At 42.0% G+C, this 22,319-nt stretch overlaps 1 protein-coding gene across 2 annotated transcripts; it reads right to left on the reverse strand.

The window, feature by feature from the left end:
• Positions 1–1,672: 1,672 nt before the first annotated feature.
• rmi1 (RMI1, RecQ mediated genome instability 1, homolog) lies at positions 1,673–22,269 on the reverse strand. 2 transcript variants are annotated; one of them, XM_079552469.1, is made up of 9 exons: positions 22,190–22,204; positions 19,149–19,351; positions 15,171–15,281; positions 14,458–14,607; positions 10,451–10,521; positions 10,260–10,383; positions 9,840–9,927; positions 4,557–4,746; positions 1,673–2,502 (listed from the first exon to the last, which is right to left on the reverse strand). In XM_079552469.1, exons 2-9 carry the CDS (start codon positions 19,308–19,310, stop codon positions 1,710–1,712), a joined length of 1,689 nt encoding a protein of 562 aa, XP_079408595.1. In that variant the 5' UTR covers positions 19,311–19,351; positions 22,190–22,204; the 3' UTR covers positions 1,673–1,709. The 2 variants fall into 2 exon arrangements, with proteins under 2 accessions (XP_079408595.1, XP_079408594.1); XM_079552468.1 differs by having other exon boundaries at positions 1,674–2,502; positions 19,149–19,354; positions 22,190–22,269.
• Between the last annotated feature and the right edge of the window lie 50 nt (positions 22,270–22,319).

Below are 22,319 nucleotides of genomic sequence, written 5' to 3' on the forward strand. Positions count from 1 at the left end.
GTGAGTGGTTGGTGGTGGTCGGAGGGACTGTTGGCAGAGATGTGAGCAGCCTCACTTCTGTCAGTCTGCCCCAGGGGAAACTGTGGCTACAAATGTAGCTTGACCATCAGAGAAATGAGAGAGAGAGAGAAAAATTATCCCGAGTGAAACCGCTGCCTGGAAGCCTGTATCACTTTCTGTACCGGAGATCTCGGCTTTTATCGGTGCTAGATTGGTCGATAGCCGATATCATAAAATCCCCAAATATTGGCCCAATATATTGGTCGACGTCTAATAGGGACCTCTGGAGGTTCCTCACCAGTGGTTCGGAGCTGTGTGCCGTGCCATCCCATAAGCCCAGGGCCAGCCTTAGGCATAGGCGACCCAGGCGGCCGCCTTAATTTTTCAACCCCATACTCCCGTCATTTACATCGCCGATTTTCTGACATAAATTTGGATCCGAAAGTGACAGAGACTTGGTCTTTTGTGTTGAAAACTAGAGATTCCGGTCTTTCCGAAGAGCCCACCCTGGTCCTTCTACGCCTCCGGGGAGCTGCGTGAATACGAATATTTGTGAATTTACTTCAGAAGTGGAGGTTTCTCCTCCAATCGAAGTGTTGTGTGCGTTTCATGGCAAATGGTCTCAACTTATATAGCGCTTTTCCACCTACATTAGCACTTTACAGCAAGGATCCACTCACCCATTCATACTCTCATTCATACACCAATGTACGCAGACACTGGAGGCAATGTGGGTGAAGTGACTTGCCCAAGGACACAATGATAGTGTGCACTTTCATGAGACGACCCGCTCTACCAGCTGCGCTACTGTCGCCCCATTCATGATGCACATGCATTGTTTTTTTAATGAATAGATTATTATAATGTAACAATAATCCATTCTGTATCACTAATATTTTAGCAAATAAAAACGGCAACTTTAAAAAACTGAACAAAGCATGTTTTCTACTTAAACTTTTGTTCGTTTTGTTTCATTGTTTGAATGTTTGGGGCAGCCCTGTGAGGCAGCTCCTGATGTGATATTGAGCTATACAAAACTATTGATTGATTCAGATGAATGTCCTTAAGACCACAATTTGTGCATTTTCTATGAATTTATGAGGCGCTCAAGATCAAGCATTGACGTTTTTCCAAGAAACATAGATTTAAAGGAACAGGCCATACTGTGATATGTTCTTACCCGAGTTTAGACGAGTTGATGTGTACTTGTCTGGTCTTTGTGCCCGTGGAAGAGCTTGGTCGCTTCCAACTTCACCCCCGTTTAGAGCTATAGGAATACATTGGGAGAGGCCAAATGCTAACAACATCTTTGGTCGTTTTGCGTGACTGAGGGCACGCACAAAGACCAGACAGGTTCGCATCAACTCGTCTAAGCTCAGGCAAGAACATATCTCAGTATGGAAAAACGATGGCCTGTTCCTTTAATGTAATGCTTTTTAATGACATTTAAGGCCTTAATTTGCGGAAACCTTGTACTTGATGTAAAGTTTTGAGGAACAGAGGAAGCTTTCTTATTGTTTTCATATATTTATTATTTAAAATATAATAATGGAAACCAGGGCTGCACAATATATTCCTATAAAACTTCCTATAAAACAAATGACTTGTGCTTAAATTGAAAATATAGAATAGAATAGGTGTTAGAAATAGAATAAAACAAGTCTGAATTTGCATTAGCCGGTATCCGAATTTCCGAAGACTGAGACGTTTCACTGGGCGGCCTTCACTCTGGCCTCTAGCGCCTGCAGATCCCGCTCCTTCACCGGTTCAGCCTTGGTCACCACGGCTTTGCCCGCCTCTGCGTCCACACTGATGCTCATGAGACAGCACATGTCCACCAACCCCTCCTGGCACCTCCTCATGCCCGCTTCCAGCTCGGCCTTACGCGCCGGGTCCCTCTTCAGGGCGGCTTTCTCTGCCACCGAGAACCCCAGCAGGCCCTTCAGCACCCCGTCCGACAACTCCACGTCCAGGTAACCCGTGCCGTCCGATATCGTGGCGCGCACTTGCCAAAACCCGTTGCTGCTGGATAGCTTTCCCAACAAGGTGACGATAAACGCTTTGACTAGGATTTCCGCTTGTCCAGTTCTGGTCAGGTCGTCCAAGAGGCAGATGTATGTGAAAGGAGGAGACGCTGAAGAGACTGGGTTAGCCGTGCTCGGGTCAGGGAGCCGTTTGGTCCCAGCGTCGTCGGGCTCCTCCAAAAAGTCCATGTCTTCGTCCGGAAAGTCCGAAGGCGCAGTCGTCGTGTCTGGATTTGGAGGCGGGTTCACGGGAGGGTTTTGGAGAATGACGCTGTCCAGTTCGTCCAACGGGAGGTCGTCGAAGTCGTCGGGAAAGTCCTGCTCCGTCATGCTCTGGTCCTGGGGGAGCGGGTCCGGGCGAAGGCGGTCAGAAACGTCCGGCTCCTCGGGTTCAGGGGACCAGGCAGATCGCCCCGCCCTGCTGCTACTTGGGATTGGAAGAGGGACATTTCTGACAGAAGAGGTGGACATCGCACTCCTGTTGGAGCAAGTACAGAAACAAGTTTGTGTGAGTTTGTGTGAGAGCCTATGTTTAACCTCGACTGGAGCACACAGCCTATAAATTTAGGCCAGTTACATTTTCGTTGCATTTTTTGTCCATTTTTTGTCACTTTTCGTCACATTTTTGTCATTTTTTCATCCATTTTTTTGTCATTTTTTCGTCCATTTTTGTCACTTTTTTGCCACTTTTCATCACATTTTTGTCACTTTTTTGTCACAATTTTCATCACATTTTTGTCACTTTTTCATCAAAATTGTATCACTTTTTCATCAATTTTTTGTCACTTTTTCGTCACATTTTTGATGCTTTTTTCATGGCATGTTTGTCAGTTTTTACCGCATTTTTGTCACTTTCTCATCACATTTTTGTTTCCATCATTTAAGTCTTATTTTTGTCGCTATTTGCATTCTTGTTTTTCAATAAGCTTGATAGAAGATAAGATTTGGGTAAAACCAAACTGGAGTAAATGTGCTCTGTTCCGGTGGGGGTTAAGAGATTAACTGCCGTCTTCTTGCACCGAGCAACATCTGGACACTTCTGCTGAGCACCCGTCTCCTCTGGGTGAGAACAACTCATTATACCCTGTGGCGGTTCAGGCAAAATCTCAGCTCTTTTCTTGTTCTGGGGATAAAATATTCCAACGTTTTTCCCAGATGGAAATTAGAAAATTAATCTGCTCATTCAGCAATAAATCCTATTGAATACTGAACTGAACTGAACTGAACTGGTATGTTGTCCTACAGTATATTCTATATCTGAGCAAAAGCAATTTAATTGAAATTGGTTACAAATAGCACATCATAAAGATTTCTGGAGATGTTTTTTTTGTAATTCATGCAGTTCTTACATATGAAGAGTTTTGTGGCGCTAGGCTAATGCAAGGCTAGCGCATTTCTATGGTATCAGCTAGCCTGCATTAAAAACAGTCTGACCCGCTACACAGTGCACCTGAGGCAAATCACTTATAACACCAGACTAACCATATAAATGTCTGTGTCGAGTAATTTTAACCATTTTTCATTTAAAAGACCTTATATTTGAGCAGCATCAGCTTCGTGGTTGTATAAGCTACGCGGCGGCGGAGTGATCTGCTAGAAAATAGTCCCTCAAAATGCGATCATTCATGTGATGCAAGGTCAGTTATATTCCAAAAATTACTCTATCGACACAGACATTTATATGGTTAGTCTGGTGTTATAAGTGATTTGCCTCAGGTGCACTATGGAGCGGGTCAGACTGTTTTTAATGCAGGCTAGCTGATACCATAGACATGCACTAGCCTTGCACTAGCCTAGCGCCACAAAACTCTTCAAATATAAGAACTGCATGAATTACAAAAAAAAATATTTCAATACTCTGGATAACTAGGAAATGAGGCCCTATGTCAAAAATCCTGAAATATCACTTTAACGTTGGCAGTAATAATTGTGGAGCAATAGCCCAACTTAAAACCTAAAAATATAAAATATGGTGAAGTCCAAGACTGGAAGGTTTGGAGGCTATAGGAGCTGCTAAAGTGGAGATTTTTTCCTTTACACTCTTGAAGAACTAATTTCAAGAAAACGGAACCACTGCCGACTCCCAGAAGGGAAAACACGGCACGAGGATTTTAAACATGTTATGTGCTCAATTATGCACTCACAAATGACTAAATATGTATCACAAAACAAATTTAATTACAATCAGACCTGTTAGAATAATTGCAATTAGACAAATTTCACACACAAGATTGCGCAGCCCTAATTTATTACGTTTTCCCATGTGTGTGAAATGCGTGGTGTAAATAAACTTGCCTCGATGAACAAAAGAACTTCAGTACATTTCTTCCCCACTTACGCGTTTGGCACTTTTACGCCGCGGCACTTCTGACTAAAAAGTCTTACCAGGGAGCGCATTTAAAGCCTGTTCTTTCTCGTGTTATTTTTGCTTGCGATAAACATCATGCTTCTATTCAAAATGTCAAAGTATATTATTTTCCATGTGGAGTTGCAGCATTAAAATGTCAAGACGTCACTTTACCAGCCGCCCACCTGGAAGAGGCTGTGGAGCTGTGGTTCCAGGCTGCGGAGCTCCCGGAGGACTGAGTGCTTTCACACCGCGTGGAGTAGCCGCTGTCACGAGCCGAGTCCACCCCGCGGTTACGGCCCGCCTGCTCCTGCGCCTCCAGGCTGGCCAGCAGCTCCTGGTCGTCCACATCGGAATCCACAAAGTCCTGGTTACCTGAAAAAAAGAAGAAGAAGTGAATAACACACAGTTCAGAAGGTTTCAGGTTCCTGTTAATACATTTGTCAATGGTCTCTTTTTTGTCAATAATCGCAGTACAATCAGGGCAGGGAAGGGAAGGGAGTTCAACAGCTGCCCTTCAGTCGACTAGACCTGGCTTGTAGATGCTGCCCTAAAGAGACTGTTTTTTTTATTTTTATTGCTGTTTGTGCTCATGTCGGGAAGACATATTCATGTTGCAGGTCATATGGTCTACAGCAGGGGTAGGCAAGTTTGTGTCGTGGAGGTCGATTTTCATCTTTGCCAAAACAGCAGGGGCCGAAACTCACCACTGTAGCCGAAAGTAAAGAACTTTTTTCTGCAAATACCAATGTTTTACATCAGTGGTTCTTAAGTGGCTTCGGGACCTAACATTTCCCCAGGATGACCCCAAACAAAACTGTAATTTGTCATATATCGTATATAATATTGTATTTTCCACACACATTTTTTTGACTTTTGTGACAAGACTGAAATTATGATCAAAACAACCCAATAACAAACATTTTAACAAACTGTTAGTGTTCCAATGCAGTTTCAGATGGAAAATATTGAATAAAAGTTCCTTGTAGACTGGCAACCCACTGAAAATGGTTCCGCGACCCACTTTTGGGTTTAGAATCCCCATTTTACATTATATATGACCAAGTGGGATGTTCTGCCAGGACATTTTTAAAATACTGACACTATTTCTCACATTTTAGGGTAATTTAACAGGTATTTGCACAATAATATTTCTCAAAATCATCATGGGGGCCAGAGGTTCTGTGCTGGAGGGCCGGATTTGGCCCCCGGGCCTGACGTTGCCTGCCCCTGGTCTACAGTACACAACACGTTTTTTCTTTTTCCCTTTTTCACCCGTTCCCTCCACCCTGTTCACCCCCCAACCCCATGCCACACATCTCCAAACACAAAAAACTGAAAATAAAATAGATATCACAGCTACGGCAACAACACTATGTAGACAGATCCATCATAGAAAAAGAAATCATAATAATAATAAATATTAATTAATAATAATTATAAAGTGAATAAATATATATATAAAAGTATATAAGAAAAAAATGGAGAGAGAAAAAATATATAAATAAATAAACATCAACAATATTAATAACATCTTAAAGGCCTAGTTTTCAAACTTGTATATGTGACAAGATGGGCATAGGAAAATCAAGAACAATCGTAGATAGAAAAAAAAAAGTTCTGACGCCGTTTTATGCCCAGGGGTTTATTCATCTGAAAAAACTAACCCAGCGACTAAAAAGTCCTCAGAAAATCCAAATGAAAGAGATACAGCATGTCCATATTGGGCGAAAATGAGCTGCAGCAGAACAATGAAAACGCTGTAGCTACTCAAGTTGCTATAAGCACACGAAGCACACGGAGCTGAAGTAAAAACGAAAAGAGACCATTTAAGGAACATCTCAATACTATTGTTAAATAAAAATACATAAATGAATAAAGGCTTTTCTGTCTATGATGGACAGTGCAATAAAAATTAAAAATTCTATTGAATAAAAATAAACAAATAAATGGCATCAGCACAATTCTAAAATAACTGCTCTTAAATGTGTCGCCGACTTTACTTAAGGAAATGTACATGAGTAAATGAACTAATTACAAACCAATCTGCTGTGAAAAAAGTAAGAATGTTGAAGAAAATGCCTTGTACTCGTATCGGTATCGGCAAGTACTTAAATCAAAGTGCTCTTACTCGCATCGGTTTTAGAAAAAGTGGTATCGGTGCATCCCTATAACAAAGTGTGCTCCTACTAAGCGCAAAATGTTACGCCCCTGTATAATTTCTAAATTGATTGGAGGGGCAGCAGTGTTTAGTCTGTCAAATATCACAGAAAAAGAAGTCCAAATTCTCCTTTTCAAAGGAGAATTTGTTTTTATCAAATAAATCAGTGCAAGGTGCTCTTTAGTGAACAGTTATTTGAAAAACTTTGAGCATTTTGGTCTACAATCGGAGAATTTGGACTTCTTTTTCTTGATTTTGAAAGAAAAAAAACAAAACAAGGCAGTCTTCCTAAAATGTACACAACCAGTCAAAAGTTTGGGGTCCCTTAAAGCTGCCTGTTGTCTTTTTGAATTTTTTCCATCAGTAGGTGTAATACTAAAGTTATATTTTCATAGTGGTATATATATATATTCAAATCCTTCCCACTGTTTTTAATCATAGCAGTTTTTGAACATTCATAAAAGGTATATAAAGCCGAGAGATGGTTTTCTTTTTTTTCCTGGAGTAAAATGCAATTATACTTGGACAGTTTGAGAATCCGACCCACTGTATGGGAGATGGGAGTAGGAGGTAGTTTTAATGAGATTCGAGATGTTTAAACAAGGATATTAAGATTAAAGACACTGTGAAATAAAATAAGAATAATAGCATTTATTTCTGAGGTGCAAATGGCATGAGGAACAACCCAAAGTGCGAATGGGTCCATTTTCTGTGAATATCAGGGAAAATAAAAACGGAAAGCACCTGTTGAAGTGACGAGCAAGAGCAGTGTTGGATTGATACGAGTTTACTGCCACGCGATTCCTTCTGGGAAATGAGCCCCATGCAGAAGTGAGCGACTTTGTACAGAACTGCATAAGATGTTATTCTCCCGTTACAACCGCCTCAAATCTACGATGTCTGACACGCCCAGTCGCCCACAAATGGTCAAGTTGTAACGCTGCAAACAAACTGGTAACTACAATATGTAAACTCGGAGATGATCGGAGTGGTCCGAGTTCAGACGTCAATGGGGGGTGAAAAGCCAACGATACATTGGAGAGAAAAATAACAACATAACTGTTTATAAAAGTATCAAAATCAAAGTTGTTACTGATCTTCGACATATCCAAGAGTGTAATAAAAACAATTTCACACTTTACATATGGACAACAGGCCATTTTGTGTGATACTATTTATTTTTCATTTTTTACATACTAGAGATGCACTGATCCAGCTTTTTTGCCACCGATACTGGGGTTTAAAGGGATATTTCAGGATTTTTGACATAGGGCCTCATTTCCTAGTTATCCAGAGTGTTTTTTTTTTGTAATTCATGCAGTTCTTATGTTTGAAGAGTTTCGTGGCGCTAGGCTAGTGGAAGGCTAGCGCATTTCTACGGTATCAGCTAGCCTGCATTAAAAACAGTCTGACCCGCTCCACAGAGCACCTGAGGCAAATCACTTATAACACCAGACTAACCATATGAATGTCTGTGTCCATAGACGAATTATTTTTTCTTTTTCTTGCATTATTTCATGGCGCTGGGATTATTTTCCCTTTGCATTTCACGTGCCATGGCTCATGCTTCTGCCTGACATAAAAACAAACAGTGCTGTGTGATGATGTCATCAGGCCGCGCTGCTCAGTTTCCTTCGCAGGGTGGCTGGGCGCACCCTCCGAGATCGGGTGAGGAGCTCAGTTACCCGGGAGGAGCTCGGAGTAGAGTCGCTGCTCCTTCACGTCGAAAGGAGCCAGCTGAGGTGGCTCGGGCATCTGTTTCGGATGCCTCCTGGTCGCCTCCCGCGGGAGGTGTTCCAGGCATGTCCTAGTGGGACAAGGCCTCGTGGAAGACCCAGGACACGGTGGTGGGACTATGTCTCCGAGCTGGCCTGGTGTCGCCTCGGGGTCCCCCCAGAACAGCTGGAGGAGGTGTGTGTGGACCGGGAAGTTTGGGCATCTCTGCTGAGACTGCTGCCCGCGCGACCCAGCCCCGGATAAAGCGGAAGAAAATGGATGGATGGATGGATGGAGGTGTGAGGGCTGGCCAGCAGGGGGCAGGTGTGAAACAGAGACCTCTCCTTAATCGAGGCAAACTTAAAATCATTTGTACTTTTATGACTGTTCAGAAAACAGAAAATATTCAGCATCGTTTTTTTTTTAATGGATAAATATATAAATAAAGACTTTTTTTTTAAAGGCAACAAATAATCGTTTGAATAATCCTGATTTCAATTAGGACAAAAAATAATCGTGATTATCATTTTTTCAATAATCGAGCAGCCCTACCTTTATGTATTTCTATCATAGTTTCTGACCCAGCCTTGATTACTTTTCACTAGCATTAACATGCTCCTGCTCGCTTTAGCATGCTATCGCTAACCGCCGAAATTTGTGCGGCAAACAAACAAAAGATCAGATGGCTACAACTAACGATTGAATTCTGCTGGTTCTTAGCTTTACAGTGATATACAACATGCCCATATTCACTTAGCTGGTAAAAGCGGTGTTTTTAAGGCGTTGAGAGCCAAAACTAGCATCGATTCAGTATGGGATATTTGTAGCCGATAACCGATATCGTATTTTTTCCCGTATCAGCACCGATATCCAACACCAGTATCGGATCAGTGCATCCCCAGTACAATATTTCCACAGCAGTGTAAACCAGTGCCATAAAAAGGTAATAAAAACGGTACAAATGTAATCATAAAACTACCTGCAAAACAGTGTTAATTTCGTCGACTAAAATATTTAGTCTTAATTTTAGTCAAAGTATTATTTTTTGACGACTAAAATTGGACTAAAACTAAATTAAAAGTTTCTCATGAGACTAAAACTATGACAAAAATGTCCAGATATTTTAGTCGTATTTTAGACTAAATAAAAATGAAAAGGAGAGACTAAAATCACCCAAACATCTATTGACAATCTGAAAGAGCCTCATATCATGTAAATTCACTCGCAAATGAACAGGTTTGTGCTTTATTCATGTGGAAGCAGCTCCATGAAGTCGAGGACCTTGATTAAATATGATTATAATGAATATTATAAATGCAAATTAGTCTTAAATTTACTCGACTAAATTGACATGCAATTTTAGTCGACTAAAACTAGACTAAAATTGAAAAGCTTTTTTTGACTAAATCTCGACTAAAATTAAATTTCATTTTCAAAAGACTAAGACTAAAACTAAAATAAAATATGCCATAAAAATTAACACTGCTCCAAAACACGAAATGTTCTGGGAAAATTAAAAGCGAAAACAGTGGCATAAAACGCCGCTAACGGAACACACGGGTTAAACGTTGACGGTCTCTTGGGAAAATACCTGGCTGTGCTGGAGGGGGGTCTTCCTCCTCTGGCTGTGGCTGCTCCTCCTCCTCAGGGAGCCCCAGAGCTCGACACAACACTTTGCCCTAAACATTAACACTTTTGAATAATTCATTAGACGCAACAAATAGAAAACCAACTTAAGGAATAATATAAATGTGAGTCATTGCTTAGGTGCTTTTCATGCAAAATGCAGTTGACAGATATTATTCTTTTTATTGTTTTAAAAGTGTATAACACCCCCGTCTTTGAGCACGACATCCATCATCATCTTAAAACAGTGCAAATTAAACTGGATTGCACCACATTTTCTGTTGGTGCCTTTCTTCTCACAGTAATCATACCACTACATTTTGAGAGTGTGACATCTCTCTTTGTCACGTCATAATTGAATGTCGAAACCAAGAGCAGATTTCACCTGATGATTTCTGTCGACCAGGTCCTCCACCTCACCACCCAGCAGCTTCACATTAGTGGGTCCGAGCAGCATCACCCCCAGTCTGCAGGGGATGTCTCCCTGCAGGCGCAGCTTCACACCAGGCCTGGGCAGAGACACCGAGCGGAGCGTTAAACATGTGACCAGTGCAACAACAGCAGTTGGAGTCGAACCTGAGAGCGATGCTGAGGGCAGAGATGGGCTGGTACTCCATGGCCTCCATATTCTGGACTCCATCAGTCACCTGTGTAACAAAAGTAGTCGCAGCGTTGAGGAAAACACTTTCAAATTGTATTTAGTTACTGGAATACTTGTATTTTATAACATATTCCATTTCTTTGTCTAATCAGAGTACAGTATACTGAATCAGTTATGAACTCACTTCATTAAATTAGGAATTGCATTCATTAGGAACTCTAACTCTCTTGGCAAATGGAGCAGCAGATCACAGCGTATCATTGGAGCTAAAATGTGATGATTGAGTACTGGCATTGTATTCCCTTGATATTTGGATATTCCAAATACTCTCAAATGAAAGAGTAACTTTACCAGAATACAGTTAGTTAAATGAGTATTCTAAATACATATTCTAAATACATATATTTAGTTACTCCAGTCCCCAACACTGACAAGGCGTGATTAAAATACACACTGGACTTACATTGGAAAGAGACTTTTCTTACGTAAACACATGAGATTTCCTCTGAAAGAGAGATTCTGAACCTGAAAGGAAGTTTTCTTGGCACGGTGGCGCAGAGGTTAGTGCTCTTGCATCACAGCAAGAAGGTTCTGAGTTCGATTCCCACCTGGACGGGGCCTTTCTGAGTGGAGTTTGCATGTTCTCCCTGTGTCAGCGTAGGTTTCCCCTACCACTAAAACAAGTACAATAGGCCAGGATGAATGATGGTGGTCTTAGGGACCGCTGGTGCAGACATGTGCAGTCGCAACAGCGCTTCTGTCAGTCTCCCTCAGGGGAAAGGGAAGCTACATAAGCAGTTGACCACCACCGAGTGAATGTATAACTGTCTCATGTAAAGCGCTTTGTGACCATGTCTGTCAATGGTGCTATACAAATAAAGTCCTTTCCTTGCTGGTTAAAAAGAGATCATAAAGTAAAGTGCACAAAGCACAGTGCTTTATTTGTCATTATCCAACAACTGTACAACGAAATTTGTCCTCTGCATTTGACCCATCCTTCAACGCCACTGGGACGACCCATGAGGAACAGTGGGCGGCGGCGGTACTGCGCCAGATGTGGAGCCAGGCTGATGGTCAGAATCACCTGGCTGGTGGATACACCTATTGTACATGTTTAAAAAAAGGGACTATAACAAGGACTATAACAAGAGTTAAAAAATGTCAAAATTATGTATTTTCCTCCCCCTACATGTTCCAACAATGTCCTAATGTGTAGAATGAGCCCAGACCTGTTCACCACAACTGCCTCTAAAATCACTGTCACTCAAAAAGGTGTTAATTCGGGTCCGAAGTGCCGTCATGCACGAGCTTAATATAGAAGGTGCAGTTACACTTATGACTTGAAGTGGCAGTAGTGAGTACAAAACTTGCATCTAGCCCCTTTAATGGTAGAGGAAACCGTAGTACCCGGAGGGAGAACATGCAAACTCCTCACAGAAAGGCCCCGTCCAGGTGTGAATCGAACCCGGGACCTTCTAGCTGTGGCATCTTCACACAACTCCAGCAACTTCAGGCTTCACAATTTCATTACGTGCCTTCCAGAGTATAGCCTTCTAAAACCCTCGCTTCCCACGGGTCTGCACCACACGGACAGCTCTCAAATTGTCAAAGTCTGAGTGAAAAATGGGGAACAAAGTCGTTGCTATGTTTCTAAGCAACACGGCTCTATTCTTAAGCAACCACCGACCACTGACAAGCACATTACTTAAGGTGAAAATTACACTCTGTGCCTTATATTCCAGCAATTTACTCTCTTTTTTTTATATGCTCTCGCTTCGGTGTACAATCCAGTGTGATTCAGAAAATTGTATTCAGAAATGTAGCGTGAAGTACTTATTTGCTCAACAGCTGCCTATACATTTTGTTCTTTCTTTTTCTGAATTAGGGTGAAAATTGTGAATATACGGATATTGCGTCATCTCATGTGCTTTGGGTGCCGAATATAGGTGGAAAAAGAGACCATTTACCATTTACCATGATGATTTGGCTATATTTTGTGCTGCTCTATATAAAACTGAACATTTCCTTGGTAAAACTGAACTGAATTAAGTAAAATAAAAACAAATGCTTTATTACAAAAGACTGTTCTCTCACGTCTAAGTTCTTATTTAACCTTGTTTCCCAATTAGCAGGCTACACTTTTTCTAAAGATACGGTCTAATATTTGTATTACAGATTTTGATCAAGGGTTACCTTGAGTGGTTAAGACGTGCAACACTCCAGCAGTGTACAGTGTCTGTCCTTTCAGACCCACGGATTTAAGTATCGATTTTTGCCTTTTAAACAAAATGGAAAAACTCTTTAGAATCCAAGAGCACATTGTCTGAACATGAACAGCTTTACACTTTCTGTTCTCATGATGCACTTCAGGGATGAGTAGAAAAAATCTATCAGACAAAACTTGTGAGGAAAAACGTCAAAGTACTTTCAGGCACGTTTAAGTAATCCTTTAAGTAATCCTAATAATTTTATCTTTTCTTCTTCTTTTTTGTTGTGTAATAGATGTAACCTGGAAGTGTCTCCTGTATTTTTAAAATTCGTAAATCAATACCAGACCTGTTCTGCACTCAATCTTATCACGCCGCCATTCATTTGAGAGCATGCAGTAACTAAAATGGTGCTTGTGTTCTGTTTTAACCATGTTTAATTCCCACTGCTGCTGCTCCATGCAAGGAAAAAGACCCGATCCGAGCTTCTCATCCAAACATGGTAGGGCTGGGCGATATGGCCAAAAAATAACATCTCAATTTATTTTTATTTGGACGATTACGGGCTAGAGTTAGGTACAGGTACAATTTTAATTGACTTTATTTGAAGTAAACTTTAAAAAGTCTCCTGATCTTTCATATGAAGAAAACTACTCAGAGTCCTGCTCATTAATATTTCATAATGTAGCTACAATTAGGCCCATTAACATAACATAACACATTATGTTATGTATGTTGTGGCTCATTCTACACATTAAGACATTGTTGGAACATGTCGGGGGATAGGGCTGCTCGATTATTGAAAAAATAATAATCACGATTATTTTTGTCATAATTGAAATCACGATTTTTTTTCAAACGATTATTTGTTGCCTTTAAAAAAAAAGTCTTTATTTTATTTATATATTTATTAATAAAAAAAACTATGCTGAATATTTTCTGTTTTCTGAACAGTCAAAAAAGTACAAATGATTTCAAGTTTGCCTCGATTAAGGAGAGGTCTCTGTTTCACACCTGCCCCCTGCTGGTCAGCCCTCACACCTGCACAAGCAAACTGAGCAGCGCGGCCTGATGACATCATCACACAGCGCTGTTTGTTTTTATGTCAGGCAAAAGCATGAGCCATGGCACGTGAAATGTGAAGGGAAAATAATCCCAGCGCCATGAAATAAATGGTCTCATGTGGCAAATGGTCTCAACTTATATAGCGCTTTTCCACCTACATTAGGCACTCAAAGCGCTTTACAAGGATCCACTCACCCATTCATACTCTCATTCATACACCAATGCACGCAGACACTGGGGGCAATGTGGGTGAAGTGTCTTGCCCAAGGACACAACGACAATGTGCACTTTCAGGAGGTGGGATTCGAACCCCAGACCTTCCGATTACGACACTACCCGCTCTACCATCTGCGCCACCGTCGCCCTATAATAATGCAAGTCTGCTTCGCAAAAATAGAAAAAAAAATGGAAAAAAATGGAAAAAATAAATAAATTAATTAATTAAACATTTTTTCCCCTGATTATGCTAATTTTGTAATCGTTTAGTGTAATAATCGAAATTGTCATTGAATTTCGATTAATTGCACAGCCTTATAGCTCAATTTATCGCCCAGCCCTAATACATGGACATTGTTTTAGATAATTAAACAGGAAATGTTAATGCTAAGATGCCTAAAAGCCACAATGACATACGATATGTAAACAAACAACTGTTGGAAATAGCTCATGGTACTAGTTCTTCAAGTTTGGAGGCTGTAAGTGTGTCTGACCTGCAGCAGGAGCATGCGAGTGGGCCGGGCCTCCCAGGGCCTCTGAGTGAACTGTGTGACTGCAGACACCTCGTCATTGATGCAGTCTGTGCCCTTCCACTTTTGCAGCTGACCATACGCAGGCTGACTGATGTCCAGCACTGAGTCAATCTACCAATGTCACAGCGGAGTGAGAAAAACAAATCAAAGATAGCAAGGAAATAATACACAGGCAATTGAAAACAAAAATAACTGCAGTCTTAGCGATTAGCTATTATTGCCATCATTAAAAGCGCCCTTTATTTGATTTAGATTAATTTTACAGTCCTAGTTACAAATGAGACGCTTGGGGTATTTTTGCTAACATTCATCTCGTTTGCATGCCTTGGAGCATTTGGCAGATTTTTGCATCGTGCTGTTTGTCCTAAATTAGAAAGGGTTACTTACTCTTAAATGAGCTCCAATATGCGCTGTCTGCAGGGCTAAATGCTTTCATAACACCTCTGTCTTCCACACTAACTGTTTATGCTCGTTTAAAAATGACTTGCATAATATTGTAAATTGAGTCTTGTTTTGTTTCCCGGCAGACTAGACTCTGTCTGGGGAGTGGACTAACTGCAGATGAAGAATAGCCCCGTGGCAATAACACTTGCTTATTTAGAGAAATGTTCATTAATGAGCAATGTTCCTGGTGAATAAACTAAAATGTCAAAACACATGACCTTTTTTAATACCTGGACACAAAATATGCCACTAAGAACAGTTTTCTGGCTTTGAGCGAGGCCATCGGGAAGAACAGGGTAGTCGAGATCCCGCAAGTCAGTCAACAGCCACTGGTCATACACCTACAAGAAGAAATTATGGAAAATAGTTTGTTAGAACGAGGCAATAACCAAATTATATTTAACAGTATTGGCAAAAAATTAGTAGGGGTGTACTCGTCTTCTTTAGAGCCAAATGCTACTTCCTTTTCTAAAGCAGGAGCATCGAGGACTCGCCTCACAGCAAATTGATTCCACCGACCGATACTAGAACCATCCCATTACAGGCAGAAAAGAAAAGGTTTTGTCTTCGCTGACCAGGCTAGTGTAGGTGAGCAATATAGCAAAGTTTCTACTTTGATATAATCACTGGGTAAGACGCAGTAGCTTTGTATAGAGGTACTTAATAAGAGCGGTCTGCTTCTAATGAGAGTTCACACTTCACTATAATGATTAAAATTTGTCACTTGGAGCCTGAGGAGTTGAGGAGAACTGGCCAGTCCTGTCTGGAAAAAAATACGGTGCAGCGCCTCTCAGGTCAATCCCAGGGAAACACTCGGCCCAAACAAACAGGAAGCACGGATGATACTTCCGGCAGCGTGAGAACCAGGGGCCTCATTTATCAAGCTTGCTGCGCACAAAATGAGGCCAAAACTTTGCGTAGCTGCTCCTCTGCACCAAAGTTGGTATTTATAGAAAACAAACAGAACGTTAAACATTGCGCTCCTCCACGCAAACTAAATAGCTGCCGTACGAGGTGCGCACTTTTCAAAAACACTGCTGAGAGACGGGAGAGCAGCGACATGACTTGTTTGAGGAAGTCAGGTTTGGTCGCTTTTGAAATGGTTTGAATTTACTTTCTTCAGCAATTACAAAGATTAGAATGAAATAAGCAACTTATCACGATGTTTGGGAATATTGGTGCGCACATACGTGCACGCTCGTACCCATGCACGTATGCGCACTAGCGCTAAAGCCTTTTAAACGGGAAACAGGAATGATCCCGTTGTCCTGTGCTTTGAGTCATCTCTGGACATAAGTCTGACCAACTGGGTTTAGGTCCAAAGCTCGGGTCACATGACCTTCAGACGAGGCCGTCTTTACGCAGTGCGCACGGGCACCGCGGCTCCACTGCGCGCGCCGTCCTGAGACACCACCCGGACACTGACCTCTCCTCACTCACTCCACCCGGACACTGACCTCTCCTCACTCACTCCACCCGGACACCGACCTCTCCTCACTCACTCCACCCGGACACTGACCTCTCCTCACTCACTCCACCCGGACACCGACCTCTCCTCACTCACTCCACCCGGACACCGACCTCTCCTCACTCACTCCACCCGGACACTGACCTCACCTCACTCACTCCACCCGGACACTGACCTCACCTCACTCACTCCACCCGGACACTGACCTCTCCTCACTCACTCCACCCGGACACTGACCTCTCCTCACTCACTCCACCCGGACACTGACCTCTCCTCACTCACTCCACCCGGACACTGACCTCACCTCACTCACTCCACCCGGACACTGACCTCTCCTCACTCACTCCACCCGGACACTGACCTCTCCTCACTCACTCCACCCGGACACTGACCTCTCCTCACTCACTCCACCCGGACACTGACCTCTCCTCACTCACTCCACCCGGACACTGACCTCACCTCACTCACTCCACCCGGACACTGACCTCTCCTCACTCACTCCACCCGGACACTGACCTCACCTCACTCACTCCACCCGGACACTGACCTCACCTCACTCACTCCACCCGGACACTGACCTCTCCTCACTCACTCCACCCGGACACTGACCTCTCCTCACTCACTCCACCCGGACACTGACCTCACCTCACTCACTCCACCCGGACACTGACCTCTCCTCACTCACTCCACCCGGACACTGACCTCACCTCACTCACTCCACCCGGACACTGACCTCTCCTCACTCACTCCACCCGGACACTGACCTCTCCTCACTCACTCCACCCGGACACTGACCTCTCCTCACTCACTCCACCCGGACACTGACCTCACCTCACTCACTCCACCCGGACACTGACCTCTCCTCACTCACTCCACCCGGACACTGACCTCACCTCACTCACTCCACCCGGACACTGACCTCACCTCACTCACTCCACCCGGACACTGACCTCTCCTCACTCACTCCACCCGGACACTGACCTCTCCTCACTCACTCCACCCGGACACTGACCTCACCTCACTCACTCCACCCGGACACTGACCTCTCCTCACTCACTCCACCCGGACACTGACCTCACCTCACTCACTCCACCCGGACACTGACCTCACCTCACTCACTCCACCCGGACACTGACCTCACCTCACTCCACCCGGACACTGACCTCACCTCACTCCACCCGGACACTGACCTCTCCTCACTCACTCCACCCGGACACTGACCTCACCTCACTCACTCCACCCGGACACTGACCTCACCTCACTCACTCCACCCGGACACTGACCTCACCTCACTCACTCCACCCGGACACTGACCTCACCTCACTCACTCCACCCGGACACTGACCTCACCTCACTCCACCCGGACACTGACCTCACCTCACTCCACCCGGACACTGACCTCTCCTCACTTACTCCACCCGGACCGAACCGCTGCTTCATCCTACACAGAACATGACCTAATGTACAGCGTGTGCCGCTTGGAATTTGGAGTTTGACTGAAATGCCCCACAGTTTATCGTGTTTTATAGGCAAATCCAAATCTTGCTATTGGCAAATCTAGCCGACACTTAAGGCTCTTCTTTACGTTCTAAACATGTGTTTTGAAAAGTTTTGTTGATGGAATATGTAGAAAGATGCCAATACGTGTGATCAGAGAAGCAGAGTTCACTCTTCAGTAAATCTCCTCAAGCCCGTGTCGTCTCTGCCCGAGCTGCGGCAGCATCAGACCCTCCCTCTCTGCCCCTCCCTCTCTGCCCCTCCCTCTCTGCACCTCGCCTTCGGTAAAACCCACTCATTATCGCCTCATGTTTAGGGAAATCTCATTCATAAGTCACTTTGCATTGCCTTTTATGGTCAAATGGAGGCGGGCAGAGGGCGTGGCGTGAGGTCCGCAGCTTTCTGCTCCAGGTGTAATCAGCGAAGGAAAGATTGCAGTCAGGTGTGCGTACCGGCGCATACGCAGGGTTTTATAGATCGGAAACAAACTTTGCGTATGAATTTTGCGTTACTTTCCTACACACTTTCAAAGTCAGAGTCTCACACACAGTTTGATAAATGAGGCCCCTGGTGACTTTACATGCTCGTCCAGGAGAGACCACATTTATTGTTTTTTTCTTTTAATCCCTTAACTCCCACCTGAACAGAGCGCTCCAGTTTGGCTTTACCCCAATCCAAAAGCTTCAGGAAAAATGAATGAGTGAAAATATCAACAAAACTGAGACGAAAACAAGGATGAATATGTGACAAAAAAGTGAAAAACAAAAACATGTTACAAAAAAGTGAAAAAAAATTATACAAAAAATGCTAAAAAAATGACGAAAAATGTGACAAAAAAATCTAACAAAAAAAAGCGATAAAAATGGGACGAAAATGAGATGAGTTTTGTAAGTCTTAGCGTTCAAATGAGGTGTAACACTGGCCTACAGGATTTGGGTAAAGCTGGATAAAATGCTCTCGGTTCAGGCGGGTGTTAAGAGGTTGAACAAAAAAATCGAAACGAAAATCGAGATCGATCAATATGGGGAAAATATTCCTGATATATATGATTATTTTTTTTCCATAATCACCCAGCCCTACTGAAAAGTGCCCAATGTTGTCTGATCTCAGGAGCTAAGCAGCTTGGAGAGTAATTAACTAGTTTATTATACGACTGCATTCATCTGCATCATTGTTGTTATAAAGAGCACCAAGAAAATAAAAAATCATAGATCCAAAAATGTATTTATTTGAATAAATCCACCTGTTTGTTGATTTGCTGCTGTGTCAGTCGCCCTGCTCCTCCTGCCTCCTCCTGCAGCCACTGGACACAAGCCTGGAGCCAGGCAAAGGGCACCTGGACCTGGCAGGAGCACTGCAGCCAGCTCTGGGCGGTGCGCACCACCGTCTGGGCCTCAGGTGCCATCCACTGCTTGGGGACCTTCTTGACCTAGGTCACAATTTCTCCTGCTTTCATCAAGAATGTAGATAACAGAAAACAAACTTCATTACTCCTGGTGGACTTGTTCAGGGCATAGAGGGAAACATAACTAATATTGAAATTAAATTATAAAAGGAATGGCAAATAAACATGTCACAGTTGACCAAAGCTCCTACAGGTTGCCCCCAGATTGAGGATTGGCTCAAATGCAGAGAACTTATTCCCCTACGAGGATGAATAAAGAAGACTTTGATTCAATTGTGAATATTGTCAAACTGCTTCAGATGATCTTTACAACTACAGGTGAAACTCGGAAAATTGGAATATCGTTGAAAAGTTCCTTTATATCTGTAATTCAACTTAACATGTGAGACTAATATATGATATAGACTCATTAAATGCAAAGTAACATATGTCAAGCCTTTGTTTGTTATCATTATGATTTCAAAACATTCTAATTTTATGAGATTTTTAATTTGGGGTTTTTACAAGCTGAGCCATTATAAATACAGCACCCTTGATACATTGTACCTTAGTAAATTTAGAACAATGTAATGTGCTCTGTAACAATCTGCAATAACTTGTACCTATGGGTTAGATACACAGTGGAATAATATGTATTTGTAGTTTGTAGGTACATAATGTAACAAGACATGGCTCTAACTTAAGAAGAAGAAGAAGAAGAAACTTTATTTATATAGCACCTCTCACAGATAAAACTTAACCCTAACCCTAAGGGTCTCATCTCCTATTACATTATGTACCTACAAAGTACTAATACAAGTTATTCCATTGTGTATCTAACCCATAGGTACAAGTTATTACAGATTGCTACAGAGCACATTACACTGTACTAAATTTACTAAGGTACAATGTATCAAGGTACTGTAAAATAAAGCGATACCAATAAAAAAAATAAAAAAAATAAAGGCTATACATATCTCCTTTTGCATGTAATGAGTCTATCATGTATTAGTTTAACAGTTTAAGTTGAATAACAGAAATTAATGCACTTTATGACGATATTCTAAGATAAGATAAGATAATCCTTTATTGATCTCACAATGGAGAGATTCACTTGTTACATTCGGCATTCAATAAGATCACTGAGGGTGTGCAAAATAGACAGGAAATGTGCAAACAGTTAAATAGTAAAGAAATAAAAAGAGGAATCTTATGTACAATAAATAAAAGCAAAAATCTTAAGGGCAGGAATTATAACAATAAGGAAATAAGAGTAAAAATAAAAATTAGAGCAGATTATAAAAAGTAGAATATCGAGGTGCAAAATTTACAGTCCTAGTGCAGATTGTCAATAAGTGGCGCTGATCCAGAGAATATTGCACGTAGTTTTGCAAAGTTTTTTTTTTCTAATTTCCTGAGTTTCACCTCTAGAGTAGTATAGTTCACGTCACAGTTTAATTTGCAGAGAATTGCATTTACTGTTTTGTCCTTTTTGGGTTAGTTAATGCCCAGAACTACTTTGTTATGACTTAGTAATAGTCCAATTTAACCAGGTGTAGCCCTCGTCTAGTCCTGGTATGATCCGGTGTCTGCTAGTACCGGCCTTAAAGAAATAGGCCACCGTTTTTACATACTCAGATATGTTCTATATTGTAAGGCGTAATAATACCAGGAGTAGTTCGACATCTGCACAGTAGAGTGAAGATATTACTGCCTGATATCGAACTACTCCTGGTATTATTACGCCTTGCAATATAGTTCCCCTTTTTATAGGGCTGCTCGATTATGGAAAAAATAATAATCACGATTATTTTTGTCATAATTGAAATCACGATTATTCAAACGATTATTTGTTGCCTTTAAGAAAAAGTCTATCTTTATTTTATTTATTTATTAATCCAAAAAAAAGTCTATCTTTATTTTATTTATTTATTAATTAAAAAAAAAAGTCAATCTTTATTTTCTTTATTTATTAATCAAAAGTACAAATGATTTCAAGTACGCCTTGATTAAAGAGAGGTCCCTGTTTCACGCCTGCCCCCTGCTGGCCAGCCCTCACACCTGCGCAAGTAAACTGAGCAGCGCGGCCTGATGACATCATCACACAGCGCCGTTTGTTTTCTATGTCAGACAAAAGCATGAGCCATGGCACGTGAAAAGCGAAGGAAAAATAATCCCAGCGCCGTGAAATAATGCAAGTCTGCATTGCAAAAAAAAAAATTGAAAAAAAAAAACTAAATTGAAAAAAAAATTATAATCGATTTTTTGCGATTATGCTAATTTTGTAATCGTTTACTGTTGTAATCGAAATCGTAATCGAATTTCGATTAATTGCACAGCCCTACCTTTTTATCTGCTTAGAAAATCCACATTGTTTAATTTTGTGTAATTATACTTTATAGTCTAATATTTCACATTATCATATTTAAATAGGGAAAACGTGGAAGAGCTCGGTCGCTTCTATCTTCACCTAGTTTGGAGCTATAGAGGAGAGGAGGAGAGGCTAAAAGCTAACGCCTGTGCTGTGTTTACGTGACTGAAGGCACGGTGAAGACCAGACAGGTACAAATGAACTCGTCTCTAAACTAAGGTAAGAGCATATCTCAGTATGTAAAAACGGTGGCCTTTAATCAGATTATCCGATAAAGACCTAGACTGTATGCAAAGTATCCCCATGCATAACAATGCTGACTTTGGCCCCTTGATCACAAACACCAAAGACCATGTGGTTGGGAAACAGCCAAGGCGCCAAAACATAGTGAGTGTAGTGTGCGTAGCAAAATATTTGATCATCCCCAATCCTGCAAATGTTTGACACTACGAAAACATTCTACGTCACATGAAAAGCAAGCACATAACTCCCGCATGCACTGAATACAAGGTTTTTGAGTAGTTTCTACCTTTTGAAGCAGATTCACTCCAGAGTACAGGAGTCATTCGTGCTACCGGATTGACACAGGAAGTAGGACGTTTCCTCACGTGATTGACGCCGCCTTCAGCCAATGACGTTAGGTTTATTTTCAACGTCTT

The sequence above is a fragment of the Gobius niger genome (assembly GCF_951799975.1).
Source record: "Gobius niger genome assembly, chromosome: 1".
NCBI classification, from domain to species: domain Eukaryota; kingdom Metazoa; phylum Chordata; class Actinopteri; order Gobiiformes; family Gobiidae; genus Gobius; species Gobius niger.